The sequence below is a fragment of the Gorilla gorilla genome, chromosome 9 (genome assembly GCF_029281585.2).
Source record: "Gorilla gorilla gorilla isolate KB3781 chromosome 9, NHGRI_mGorGor1-v2.1_pri, whole genome shotgun sequence".
Classification (NCBI taxonomy): domain Eukaryota; kingdom Metazoa; phylum Chordata; class Mammalia; order Primates; family Hominidae; genus Gorilla; species Gorilla gorilla.
In genome coordinates, this window is record NC_073233.2 from 66,502,042 (window position 1) to 66,516,947 (window position 14,906).

The following is a 14,906-nucleotide window of genomic DNA, read 5'->3' on the forward strand; positions in this document are numbered from 1 at the left end:
GCTTCAAAGAGAATAAAATACCTAGGAATCCAGCTTACAAGAGATATGAAGGACCTCTTCAAGGAGAACTATGAACCACTGCTCAGTGAAATAAAAGAGGATACAAACAAATGGAAAAACATTCCATGCTCATGGATAGGAAGAATCAATATCATGAAAAATGGCCATACTGCCCAAGTATAGATTCATTGCCATCCCCATCAAGCTACCAATGACTTTCTTCACAGAATTGGAAAAAACTACTTTAAATTTCATATGGGACCAGAAAAGAGCCTGCATTGCCAAGTCAATCCTAAGCCAAAATAACAAAGCTGGAGGAATCATGCTACCTGACTTCAAACTATATTACAAGGTTACAGTAACCAAAACAGCATGGTACTGGTACCAAACAGAGATATAGACCAATGGAATAGAACAGAGGCCTCAGAAATAATACCACACATCTACAACCATTTGATCTTTGACAAACCTGACAAAAGCAATAAATGGGGAAAGAATTCCCTATTTAACAAATGGTGCTGGGAAAACTGGCTAGCCATATGTAGAAAGCTGAAACTGGATCCTTTCCTTAGACCTTATACAAAAATTAATTCAAGATGGATTCAAGACTTAAACGTTAGACCTAAAACCATAAAAACCCTAGAAGAAAACCTAGGCATTACCATTCAGGACATAGGCATGGGCAAGGACTTCATGTCTAAAACACCAAAAGCAATGGCAATGAAAGGCAAAATTGATGAATGGGATCTAATTAAACTAAGGAGCTTCTGCCCAGCAAAAGAGACTACCATCAGAGTGAACAGGCAACCTACAGAATGGGAGAAAATTTTCACAACCTACTCATCTGACAAAGGGCTAATATCCAGAATCTACAATGAACTCAAACAAATTTACAAGAAAAAAACAACCCCATCAAAAAGTGGGCGAATGATATGAACAGACACTTCTCAAAAGAAGACATTTATGCAGCCAGAAGACACATGAAAAAATGCTCATCATCACTGGCCATCAGAGAAATGCAAATCAAAACCACAATGAGATACCATCTCACACCAGTTAGAATGGTGATCATTAAAAAGTCAAGAAACAACGGATGCTGGAGAGGATGTGGAGAAATAGGAACACTTTTACACTGTTGGTGGGACTGTAAACTAGTTCAACCATTGTGGAAGACAGTGTGTCGATTTCTCAGGGATCTAGAATTAGAAATACCATTTGACCTAGCCATCCCATTACTGGGTATATACCCAAAGGATTATAAGTCATGCTGCTATAAAGACACATGCACACGTATGTTTATTGCAGCACTATTAACAATAGCAAAGACTTGGAACCAACCCAAATATCCATCAATGATAGACTGGATTAAGAAAATGTGGTACATATACACCATGGAATACTATTCAGCCATAAAAAGGATGTGTTCATGTCCTTTGTAGGGACATGGATGAAGCTGGAAACCATCATTCTCAGCAAACTATCGCAAGGACAAAAAACCAAACACCGCATGTTCTCACTCAAAGGTGGGAATTGAACAATGAGAACACTTGGACACAGGAAGGGGATCATCACACCCTGGGGCCTGTTGTGGGTTAGGGGGAGGCGGGAGGGATACCATTAGGAGATATACCTAATGTAAATGACGAGTTAATGGGTGCAGCTCACCAACATGGCACATGCATACATATGTAACAAACGTGCACATTGTGCACATGTACCCTAGAACTTTAAGTATAATAATAAAATATATATTTTTATATATATATAAAGAAAAGGTCCCTCACATCCTTTGTAAGTTTTATTCCTAGGTATTTTATTCTGTTAGTAGCAATTGTGAATGGGAGTTCACTCATAATTTGCTCTCTGTTTGTCTATTATTGGTGTATAGGAATGCCTGTGGTTTTTGCAAATTGATTTTGTATCCTGAGACTTTGCTGAAGTTGGTTATCAGTTTAAGGAGATTTTGTGCTGAAGGGATGAGGTTTTCTAAATATACAATCATGTCATCTGCAATCAGAGACAACTTGACTTCCTCTCTTCCTATTTGAATACCCTTTATTTCTTTCTCTTGCCTGATTGCCCTGGTCAGAACTTCCAATACTATGTTGAATAGGAGTGGTGAGAGATGGGCTTCTTACCTTGTGCCAGTTTTCAAAGGGAGGGCTTCCAGCTTTTGCCCATTCAGTATGATATTGGCTGTGGGTGTGTCATAAATAGCTCTTATGATTTTGAGATATGTTCCATCATTACCTAGTTTATTAAGTGTTTTTGACATAAAGTGGTGTTGAATTATGTCAAAGGTCTTTTCTGCATCTATTGAGATAATCCTGTGGTTTTTGTCATTGGTTCTGTTTATGTGATGGATTGTGTTTATTGTTTTGTGGATGTTGAACCAGCCCTGCATCCCAGGGATGAAGCTGATTTGATTATGGTGAATAAGCTTTTTGATGTGCTGCTGGATTTGGTTTGCCAGTATGTTATTGAGGATTTTCACATTGATGTTCATCAGGGATATTGGCCTGAAATTTTCTTTTTTTGTTTTGTCTCTACCGGGTTTTTGTATTAGGATGAAACTGGCCTCAAAAAATATGTTAGAGAAGGGTCCCTCTTTTTTTGTTGTTTGGAATAGTTTCAAAAGGAATGGTACCACTCCCTCCTCTTTGTACCTCTGGTAGAATTCAGCTGTGAATGTTTCTGGTCCTGGGCTTTTTTTGGTTGGGAGGCTATTTATTACTGCCTCAATTTCAGAACTTGTTATTGGTCTATTCAGGGACTTAACTTCTTCCTGGTTTAGTTTGTGGAGGGTGTATGAGTCCAGGAATTTATCCATTTCTTCAAGGTTTTCTAGTTTATTTGAGTAGAGGTGTTTATAGTATTCTCTGATGTTAGCTTGCAGTTCTGTAGGATCAGTGGTGAATCCCTTTTATCATTTTTTACACTTTTTAATATACTTGCTATCTATTTTGCTAATGTTTTCAAAAAACCACCTCCTGAATTCATTGATTTTTTGAACAGTTTTTTATGTTTCTGACTCCTTCAGTTATGCTCTGATCTTTGCTATTTGTTATCTTTTCCTACCTTTTGAATTTGTTTGCTCTTGCTTCTCTAGTTCTTTTAACTATGATGTTAGAGTGGCAGTTTTAGATCTTTCCCACTTTCTTATGTGTATATTTGGTGCTATAAATTTTCCTCTAAACACTGCTTTAGCTGTGTCCCAGAGAATCTTGTATGTTGTGTCATTGTTCTCATTGGTTTCAAAGAACTTATTTATTTCTGCCTTAATATTGTTATTTACCCAATAGTCATTCAGGAGCAGGTTGTTCAGTTTCAATGTAGTTGTGCAGTTTTAAGTGAGTTAAAATAAGCAAAAACTTTTATATAATCAAGTTGTCACATTATTATTAAGTTTTGGTTTGCGTCAGAAAAAAACTAACATTAAAATTTTTTTAAAAAATTAAGGTTTTTACATCCATGTATCTCTCCACATGTGCTTTTTTCAAATTAATTTAGTTATTAAAACATTCATCAAATGTATACATCTTTTGTATTTTTAGTAGAGATGGGGTTTCGCCAGATTGGTCAGGCTGGTCTCAAACTCTTGACCTCAAATGATCCGCCCACCTCAGCCTCCCAAAGTGCTGGGATCACAGGCATCAGCCACCACAAATTAGCTGAGCATGGTGGCACACTCCTGTAGTCCCAGCTACTCAGGAGGCTGAGGCAGGAAAATCACTTGAACCTGGGAAGTGGAGGTTGGAGTGAGCCAAGATCACACCATTTCACTCAAGCCTGGGCAACAAGAGTGCAACTCCACCTCAAAATAAAAAAGTATATATCTTTCAAAACAATGTGAATATACTTAACATCTATAACTACAAACTTCAAAATGGTTAAGATGATAAAAATAAAGCTTTATATTACCCTAATTAGCATAAGATTTAAAAAATTTAAACTATGTATAAACAACCAAGTCATTAATAGAACTGTGAAAAGCATTCCTGTTTTTTAATATAAAGTTACAGTTCTCTCTAAAAAGCCCCTGGACCAGAAAAAGGAAAAAATGCAAATGTTAGTTTAATAACATGGAATTCCTAATGTTGAATTACAAGGAAAAAAGAATTGTAAATCGTCATTTAGCCACCAATTAGTAGTCAGAAGATGACTTTACAAAACACCCTTCTGTGTTAAAAATTTAGGTAAAATGTAAAGATTTCAATATTACTTTAGTAAAAATAAATACAGAAGAATTATATAAAAATCCACATTTCAAGTTCATGCATACACAATACATTATAGATTTTGGCAAAAGAGATAGCTATATATTCTCTCTCTGATTTTATCAGAGTGTGAAATATAATATAAATATAACATTTTAGTTTATGCATAATTTTTGAATTGTTATCTTATCTCAAGCTTAACTAAATAGAATATCTTAAGTTTCTTCTACTTGTCAGGTAGGTTACTGGTGTTAACACCATATATTTAAGACTAGAGATGCAAACCTATGTAATTAATTAATGAGAGCTATAACAATCCACATCTTTACATAAACACTGCGAATTATGTGAGCCTATAGAATGACTTCACCTTTACTGTGAGGGTTTTAAAGAGCTTTATTTCTAATATTAACAGTGATTATATTTTCTTTAATGTCAAATTAACATACATTTTCTTTTTTTTTACACAACATGTCTGTTTAATTGATGGATTTTAGTTTATTTTATTTTTAGAATCTTAGTCTTTAGTTCTATTTGTCCCACCTTTTATATATTTCTTTTTCTTCTTTCTTTTTCCTACTTTTAGTTCTGGGATACATGTACAGAACACGTAGGTTTGTTACATACATATGCATGTGTCATGGTGGTGTGCTGCATCTATCAACCCGTCATCTATGTTTTAAGCCCTACATGCATTAGGTATTTGTCTCAATGCTTTCCTTCCCCTTGCCCCCCAGCCCCCGACAGGCCCTGGTGTGTGATGTTCCCCTCTCTGTGTCCACGTGTTCTCATTGTTTAAATCCCACTTATGAGTGAGAACATGTCGTGTTTGGCTTTCTGTTTCTGTGTTAGTTTGCTGAGAATGATGACTTCCAGCTTTATCCATGTCCCTGCAAAGGACATGAACTCATTCTTTTTTTATGGCTTCTGCATGCACTTTTAAAGTACTTGGACATTGGTTACAGGGCTTTGAATCCTGGGTCTAAAAAGGACACCAAGTCCTGCTAAATTCTAAACAGTAACAGGAATTAAAACCCCATCTTCAGGCCTGGTACAAGATGCCAATCAAAATAAACTGCATTCCAGAAATTAAACCTATTCAACTCCTCAAGGCCCAGGGATTATCATGGAAAAGGTGGGCATGTGAGATTGTAAGGGCTGATTTTGAGAGATAAAGTAAATTCAGTTTATCTATAAATTAATGATTAATGTGAGAGGTGCACATATGCAAGATCATCATATGGGCCCCTGTGTCAAGGGTTTTCTTGAAGCATTAACTGACTCCTAAATAAAGGTTGTAAAGGTTATAAAAGTGTTGTGGAAGTTGTATCTTATGATCAAGATTAAAATTTTATAGATTGTAAAATTTTGAAAAAAAAACATTTAATTGGCTTCATGCTGTTTTTATTAGGGCTTATTATTTGGAAATTTAAGTCTCCTCTCTCAAAAAATGAAGGTTTTTGCCTTCTTTATTGAAGTCCTTGAGTTATCACTTTGGTCAAATGAAAGACTTATTTTACAATGATCTATGATATCAAGTGTTTTAAACCTTTGATATATCACGGACTTTCCAAAATCAAATGCTAAATAGTTTTCTTCTGATGTAATTAATCCTTTAAGATATTAGGTTTCCTAAAGTCCAAAAATGAAATAATTTGGCTTATTTGCTATAAAAATTATACAGAAAACATTGTCAAATATGAAATAGTGTTTGGGTTTTTTAGGCTGTATTTATATAAATATATTATTGGTATGTGTTCCAGAATCATGGGAAACTCATATAATTCTGCCGTGACTTAGTGTACATTATCAGCAATAATTAAAATTGTCATGTCAAATTATGGTGGGCCACATAGATAAAAGATTTCTTTGTCAATTGTGCCTTTGACTATGGCTGCCCTAAAACCTTTTGTCATCCACAGACAATTTTTGTCTCATTTAAATCCTCTTTAGCAGGTGATTTTATAATCAACTACAGAACTTAAACAGGTGTTCTTGAATGCAGGTTTATGACAACTTTGGAGATTGTAACATTAGAATAAAGGAAAAAACTTTTAGCACTCTCATGGAGAGCTGAAATGTTCATGAATATCAAGGAGAACAGGAGTTAACTTTGTGAACTGAACTAATTGAAGACTAAAGCAATCTTCTTAGCTTTGTTTTTCAGAGTCAAGAAAACTTTTAAGCTATTTGCAGATTTTATCAATTAAGTAAAGTATACTCATATGAACAAAATTTGGAGCATATTTGTTTCTCTCTACCTGATTTCTCTAGAATTTGGAAACTATTTCTGAGAATTCTGAATTTATGACAATACAATTATTATCACAAGTGCGATAAGAATCTGTTTTCATTTGTAACAGGACACAATTGGAGAAACTGGTTATTTTCCCAAGGCTTTGACTGGAATGGTGTACTTTCCTTTAAGGAATCAAACTTGACTTATGGAGCCAATAAAACCCCTTGGAAAATCTGTCCTCATATCTTTTTCTGCACAGCCCCTGTTCAGGGTTCCTGATCTGTGATGAGTAAAGAATATCACTTTCTGTCAGTCCCAGGAGCCCCAAGTATATCTTGGAACCTCAAGTGAGGAGGACCACCCAACTCATAGGTATTTGATGACACAAATCCATGGCTGAGCTCAGCTTTAAAAAAGTCTTATCTGAAGTTCCTTCTATGGAACAAAGTTCCATCAAAGCCAATTTAAAAGCCTATATAAAAATAATTATTCTTGCCATACTGTATACAAATAATTAGGCCAAGTATAATAAAGTAAACCAGTCTTACCATGATTTGTCTTTAGCAAATATGAGAAAGTGGAGACAGAAAAATTATGTTTTAAAAACTATAGTATACCTGTTGTTAGATTCTAGTCTTGCCTAACATTTTTCCATTTTTATTATTTTCTACATTTTGGACTGAATTCTAATTTTTCTTTGCTACAAGTTTTCAAAATAATGTTCAATTTTTTTCCTTCTTTTTAAAATTTTTATTTATTTAATTATTTATTTATTTTGAGATGGCATCTCGCTCTGTCACCCAGGCTGGAGTGCAGTGGCACGATCTCAGCTCACTGCAAGCTCCACCTTCTGGGTTCACGCCATTCTCCTGCCTCAGCCTCCCGAGTAGCTGGGACTGCAGGTGCCCACCACCAAGCCTGGATAATTTTTTTTATATTTTTAGTAGAGACGGGGTTTCACCGTGTTAGCCAGGATGGTCTTGATCTCCTGACGTCATGTTCTGCCTGCCTCGGCCTCCCAAAGTGCTGGGATTAGAGGCGTGAGCCACCGCGCCCGGCCTCCTTCTTTTTTCTTATATTTTTCCTAATTTGGAGTCACTGAAAACTAAGCTGTGATTTTGTAAAGCCCTGCAAAGTGAAGCTAGATAACTCAATCTTCAGAAGAAAATAATAGCAACCTATTTACATAAATAAGCCACTTTCATACCTTCCTACTGATATATGGACTTCAGAGTAATGTGGCCTATAGTGATTTTCCAGGATTGTTCTTTTGTTTGTTGTTGTTGTTGTTTTTCCCCTTTCTCCACATATTTTCTCTTCATAGGACAAGAGACTTCACAACCTTCTAAAAATGAGCCTTCCTAATAATGTAGGACTTACCTGTCTAGGAATAAACCATCTTAGCCATGAGAGATAAGACAAAACCAGTGACCAGAGAGTCATTTTCTTCTAAAATGATTTATCCAAAAGATTTTTAAAAAGAAAAGGGAGGAAATGTGAAAGGAAAACATCTTGGGCCCCCAAAATCACTAATCTAAAGGAAAAAGTCAAGCTGGGAACTCCTGAGGGCCAACCTGCTTCTCATTCTATTCAAAGTCACCCCTCTGCTCAATGAGATAAATGCATATCTATTTGCTTCCTTTGGAGAGGTTAATCTGAAACTCAGAAGAATGCAACCATTTGTCTCTTATCTACCTATGACCTGCAAGCCCCCTCCCACTTTGTGTTGTCTCACCTTTGCTTCAAGTTGTCCCGCCTGTCCAGACCGAACCTATGTTCATCTTACATATGTCATATGTTGATTATTGATGTCTCATGTCTCCCTAAAATGTATAAAACCGAACTATGCTCTGACTACCTTGGGCACATGTTGTCAGGGCCTACTGAGGCTGTGTCATCAGCATGTATCCTCAACCTTGGCAAAATAAACATTCTAAATTAACTGAGACCTGTCTCAAAGTTTCAGGGTCAAAATGGCTGCTAAGAAAGAGTTTGAGGGACTAGTGGGGATCAAAGAGGTACTAATACTTATTAAATATCTACTATAACAACATTATCATCAAACAACCATTTTTTCAGCATGTCCTATATGCTAGAAACTCTTTATTTTATTGCATTTGATCGTTACAATGTTATATTTTATACATACAATAAATAAGCCAATTACAAACTGGCATAATTACCCCATTCCACAGATGAGGAAACTGAGGCTCAGAGAGTTGAAGGGTCTTACTATGGATCACATAGCTAGCAAGAGAGAGAACTAAAACTTGAACCTAGTCTCTGAGCCTCAACTCATCATCCCTTACAGTGTACCACATCCTGAGTTAGATGTGACAGTATATCACTTTATAGGCCACTGTTTAGGTTATTGTATGTTGTATTGCCACTCCCTTTTGGAAATGTCAGATAAGTAAGGAAAGTTTCTGTGAAAAGTGGTTCTGATCTACGCAATTTACTGAAGCTTTCCCACTGGCTCTCCACACCAAGCCACCAATATGCCAATGCTTTCTTAATCTTTCCTAAAGAGCCACCTCAAAAATCTTTCTACCTTGGAGAAAGTTTCTAAAAGATTAAAGAAGAAAAGCATAAAACGTTGGGAACTACAGAAGACAGCAGGTTCCTTGTCTTCTTTCTCTGTAACAGGGACGGGCCAACTTGGGGCTGGCAGAACAGAGACATGCCAAAGTTATAAAAAAAAAAAAATAAGGAGAAAAGTTGATTCCTAAATGTTCTACTAGGGCTTGGCCATCAGAAAACTAAAAGAGAAGCAAGTTCAGCTGAACATACTGCTTTCTGCATAGAAAATACTCAGCTTATTTCTTTAGTTTATTGACGATTTTTTGCCAAATATTGTGTAGTTATTGTGTTCAGTGGTTTTATCCTAATCCAAGTAAAATAAAATAAATAAAAGAGAAATGCTGTCAGTTTTTGGTGTTTCCAGATAAAAGTAATTCCTTTCCTGCTAACTTCTTTCCCTTGCCCACTTCTGTTCCACCCAAAGGGACACCAGGAGGTACTATTTGATATAGTATTTGGGCCACAGAACTTGCCATAACTGACTGGGCCAGGAGTGGGCACCTGGCTGCTGCATTTAGGTGTAGTGGTGTAGTCACTGATGAATTTGGAGTTGTGACTACGAAATTTAAGTATCTATCTGAGTGAGTCATTTGAATGGCAGAAATGCAAAAATTTAGAGCTGTAATTCTAGAGCCTATCTGCACAAATGGCCAATAAGCACATAAAAAATGTTCAATATTATGAGTCATTAGGGAAATGCAAACCAAAACCACAATGAAATATCATTTTACATTTACTAGAATGGCTATAATTCTTTTAAAGGGGATAAATAACTGTTATTGACAAGGATGTGGAGTGAAAAGGGAACCCTTGTGCTTTGCTGGAAGGAAAGTGAAAAGAGTGCAACCACTGTGGAAAACAGTTTGGCAGTTCCTCAAAAAGCTAAACATAGAACTACCATGTAATTCAGCAGCTTCACTCCTAGACATATACCTCAAACAATTGAAAGTAAGGCCTCAAACATATTTGTATACTCACATTCATAGCAACATTATTCACAATAGCCAAAGGTGAAAACAACACAAATGTCCATCAACAGATGAATGGAAAAACAAAATATGGTGTATATATACAGTAGAATATTATTCAGCCACAAAAAAAGCTAAATTTTGATATATGCTACAATATTAATGGACCTTGATGACGTTATGCTAAGTGTAATAAGTCAGATACAAAATGATATATACACATTGTATGAATCCACTTTTGTGACATGCCCAAAGTAGAGAAATTCATAGAGACCATAGAATAGAGGTTACCAGGATCTGGGAGGGAGGGGAGTATGAGGAGTTGTTTAATGGGTACAGAGTTCATGCTGGAGATGATGAAAAAGTTTTAGGTGTACGTAATAGTGACGGAAACAGCTGCCCATCTAGAGCCGCCGCTATCAGGACACAGGATACCGCGGAGAGGCTCTGGTCAGGGCTATAACGCTCCACGGAGCAGGCAGGAGCCCCGCCCTCCCTGGGTGCCCCTGCAGCCGCCCTGCCACTGCTCTCGGGATCACGCGTCTCTGTGTTCTTGGGGGCCCAGGAAGACCCCTCTGCCTCCCACAGGCTCAGAAGTGCCTGCTCCCACTGCGTGGCTTCTCTCCTCCGTCAGCGCCCGTTCCCATCTCGGAGGCTCCCCGGGGGCTGCAAGCTCCAGGGAGCCAGGGGAGCAGGGGACAAGCGGGAGCCCTGCCTCTTGCGTGTTGGCAGGGCGAGAGCTCCCAGAGGTGCAGCTGCAACCGCCCTCCCAGGCTCAGGACCTGAGCGGCTCTGCAGTCTGCGCCTCTGAAACAATGAGAATGGTTATATAATATTGTGGATATATTTAATACCGCTGCATTGTACTTACCGTGGTTAGAATAATAAATATTAAGTTATATATATTTTACCACTGTGTGTGTGTGTGTGTGTGTGTGTGTGTGTGTGTGTGTGTGTGTACTTTTTAAGCCTGTCTGTCCAGAGAAAACAAGCATGGAGAAAAAGTGGTCCCAGAGCCCCTGGCAGTTTTCCATTTCCAGGGTCTATCCTTTTTCCTGGGGTCAATCTATATTCCTGTATTTGAGAATCCATATCTTTATATTTTTAATTTATATTCAAATAAATAAAACACTTTGTTCATGCTCAGAGTAACTCAAGTTGATCATTGCTACTTGAACCCAATCTTAACTAACCAACTTTGGTAAATTTTTAGCAACAAGTTACTTTTTTGGCAACTGTCATCTTCTCTTAATAAAGCTAGAGTCCGGAGGCTGGCCAAGTGCAGCACAAAGCAACGTTCACACTTCACTTACCTTGTGTTCCCTAGAGGAGCAAAGTTTGAATCATCTTCTAGGCTTAGCTTTAGGTAGGCTTGTGGACATTAGAATGATCCCACAATAGCAGAAATACCTATGAAATACTCTATCTCTGGGTTCAACATTTGGTGTGAGCACCCCTTGTGTGAAGTCATCCAGCCAACAAAAATCCAGCCAGAGGCATTGAGGTGAGGACTTGAAAGTTGTGCAAGAGTTTCTAGAGCTAATGTTATCTCTAGGATCAATCAGAATTGATGAGTAAAAGGGGTATAAAGTATGTTGGCTGACTCCCTGGGTCTTTTTATTAGAAATTGGGAGGATTCTGGTACAAAATTACATGATGGATCATAGTCAACAAGTGAATGCTGTTGTCCAGAGTCTGATATTGCTAAAATGCAATTATTCATAATTTAATTTGCTAATGTTTATTAAGCCTTAGCCTTCTGTCACTAGTTATATCTCAGAAGTTGAGTACTATCTTGGAAGCCATGCTGAGTTCACTTCCTGAATTGGCCACTTATTCATTAGATGGCCTTGGAGGAAGGATGTAAATGCTCTCTAGTGTGGTTTTCTCTTCTGTAATGACAATGCCTGCTTACCTCTTGGGATAGTTGTGAGTAGTAAAGGTGTTAAAATGTGTGAAACACTTGGAATGCTGCCTGGAATCTAAGTGCTATCTAAAATGTAAGGTCTTATTATTGTGTGAACATTTCTCACTCACTTTATTGCATCTGTATGATTACTTCAATACTATCTTGAGTCAGCACTTTCTACTTTAAGTTATACAGCCAAGGTGTGTCATGGCTGCTGGAAGGTTTGATCATAAGGACCAAGTCCTAAAATGTAAATTAGGATAGGAAAAGTGGAGTCTGGAGCGAAGCCAAGTCCTTAAGTTCCTGGCTCACTGTAAAGGCAGAGTGCCTGGGAGCTTCTCTCTTTTCAGAGAATGACAGGGATGTTCAGACTGTGGTCCCCTGTTGTGGGTTGACTGTATCATCTCTACCAGCCTTGGTAGGCACCTATCTTCAAGCAACAAGGATATTTTGAAGACGAAGATGTTGATTCTATTTTGCCTAAATTTAACTGAACCTTTTGTCTATGGTGTCTTCTCCCCCGAATCCTTTCTATGAATGTGCTCTGATTACTTTTTCTTTTTTCTTTTTTTTTGAGACGAGGTCTTGCTCTGTTGCCAGGCTGGACTACAGTGGCACAATCTTGGCTCACTGCAACCTCCGACTCCCTGGTTCAAGCGACTCCCCTGCCTCAGCCTCCTGAGTAGCTGAGACTACAGGCACCCGCCACCACACCTGGCTAATTTTTGTATTTTTAGTAGAGACTGGGTTTTACCATGTTGGCCAGGATGGTCTCCATCTCGGGACCTCGCGATCTGCCAGCCTTGGCCTCCCAATGTGCTGGGATTACAGGTGTGAGCCACCCTGCTCGGCCAACTACCAATTTTTTTAAATGATCTTTACCCTTAAGTCATAGTTGATAGGATTTGAGATAGATAAGGTCTCAAGCTAGAGTAAGTTCAGTTTTCCATCAACATGGACCTGGAATATAGAAATGATGACCAGACTTGGACTGAGAACATTTAAATTCTGAAAGTATGAGGTAACTTTGCTCAGGAAAAAACATACACTTGTACACATAAGGGGTGGATGAATAATGCCTCTCCAAAAATATTAAGGTCCTAATCCCTAGAAGCTTTGAGTGTTATACAGCAAAAGAGACTTCACAAGTGTGATTAAGTTAACAATCTTGAGATGGGGAGATTATCCTGGATTATCCAGGTTGGTCCTATGTATATGCAAGTGTCCTAAGAGGGAGGCAGAGGGAGATTTGACTGTAGAAGAGAAGAAAGTGATGCGATGATGATGAAAGTAGAGAGATAAAAGATGATGTGATACAGAGACACAAGCTAAGGAGTGAGGACAGCCTCTATGATCTGGAAAAGGCAAGGGAGTTGATTTACCCGTATAACCTCCAGAAGGAACTGTACCTGCCAACATGTTGGGTTTAGCCTCATAAATCCTATTCTGAACTTCCGATTGCCATAAATATAAGATAACAAACTGTGTTGCTTTAAGTCATAATATTTATCATAATTTTTTATAATGGCAAAACTAATACATCATAGACATAAAAATTATCTTGAAAATTTAAAGTTAAGCTTTAAATTTGCAACTCAACCTAGCAACCCCTTGTGATAAAAAGCAAGTTAGAAAACCAAATTTTCACTCATGGCCACAAAATTTAATTTAGCTGAGCATCTCAAAGCTCCTCAGAGGGTACTCTGAATAAAAAGCAATGATGCTGAGGGCTTTTCAAAAATCCTTGGGATAACTTTGTAGAAGGAAGGGAAGAATACCAGAGGAGACACTTTTAAAAGCAGACTTTTTATTTTAACAAGAAAGTCATAAAAGTGAATTTTTTCATGAAAGAAATAGTCTTCATTTAAGAAAGTGTTGCCATTAAAGGGTTATCTTGGCACTAATGATTGGCATTGGGTGATTTTAATTCTGAGATGTCTGTCATCATAAAGGAAATTATGAGACCATAAGATTGAGCTTCTAATTTTCTGTAAGAATACAGAGGAGAAGGAAGGTAAAAATGTTAAGGGTGAGCTTAAGTAATACACAGATCCTAGATAATCAGTTGCATTTTGTGCTAATGTAGATCACAATGCTTGTGTTTGAATTAATTTTTTTTACTGATAAGAAAGATTTGAAATGGACAGTGGAATCAATCAACAATATTTCTTGGGGGTGCATTTCCACTGATGCCAGCCACAAGGACAAATCTTAAACCCCAAATTGTTCAGTGCCTGTAGGCTTTTCTCATTATTATCTGCCACATGGAAATAAAATGGGATTTCTTTCTGAGAAAGATACTTTTCAAGATGATAACCAATTTGCAACATGTTGCCTTGGTGTCTGTATTTGGGGACAGTATAACCCATTCTCAACTCACAGGACTGTTCCATCACAATCCAAGAGACAAGCTGGCCCTCTGGACCCAGCACACCAAATCCTAGAAAATCCTGGAGGCAGCGTTCAATATATTTCAAGCTCCTCTCATTTTTCCCAAAGGCCCAGTGTTCATTTACAAGACCTGCATGTGAAGCATCTAAGAACATGTTTGAAAAGTTTCCTTCCCTGCGAAGAAAAAGAATTTTACATTTATTCAGCCAATATTACCAAACACTGGAATTGCAAAAAATAAATATAACACCATTCCTTTCCTTAAGGACCCTACAGCCTAGAAGAGGCAATAGATGCATAACAACTACCTTTTCTATTTCCGCTTCAAAATGTTTCCAAATAGTTGATGGGGGAACACTGTGTGTTTTACGGCCCATTTAATAGCAGAGAGACAGCATGATATGTTATAGGACACCTCAAAATATCCCACTAAGTGCCCTAAGGAAGAAAACGAACACATGTCCCTAAAAGAGTGAGAATATAGACCAGAGAAGCCCTCCACATGGCTGAATTTACTTGAAAGATGCATGTATGAAACCATGTGCATTTTGAGTTCTACATCACAAGATACCTAAATATACAAGATAGTATTTCATTGAACA

The 14,906-nt window shown here is 37.6% G+C and overlaps 1 protein-coding gene across 4 annotated transcripts in view; it reads right to left on the bottom strand.

Annotated features, from left to right (window-relative positions):
- Window positions 1-13,703: 13,703 nt before the first annotated feature.
- The window catches only part of LOC101125629 (glycine N-acyltransferase-like protein 2), a 71,775-nt gene continuing 70,572 nt past the window's right edge, over window positions 13,704-14,906 (bottom strand). For all 4 annotated transcript variants that reach the window (XM_055356168.2, XM_055356171.2, XM_004051230.5 and 1 more), the window contains one exon: window positions 13,704-14,478. In XM_055356168.2, the coding sequence (XP_055212143.1) occupies window positions 14,070-14,478 (409 nt within the window). In that variant the 3' untranslated portion in view covers window positions 13,704-14,069. The remainder of the gene's footprint in view (window positions 14,479-14,906) is intronic.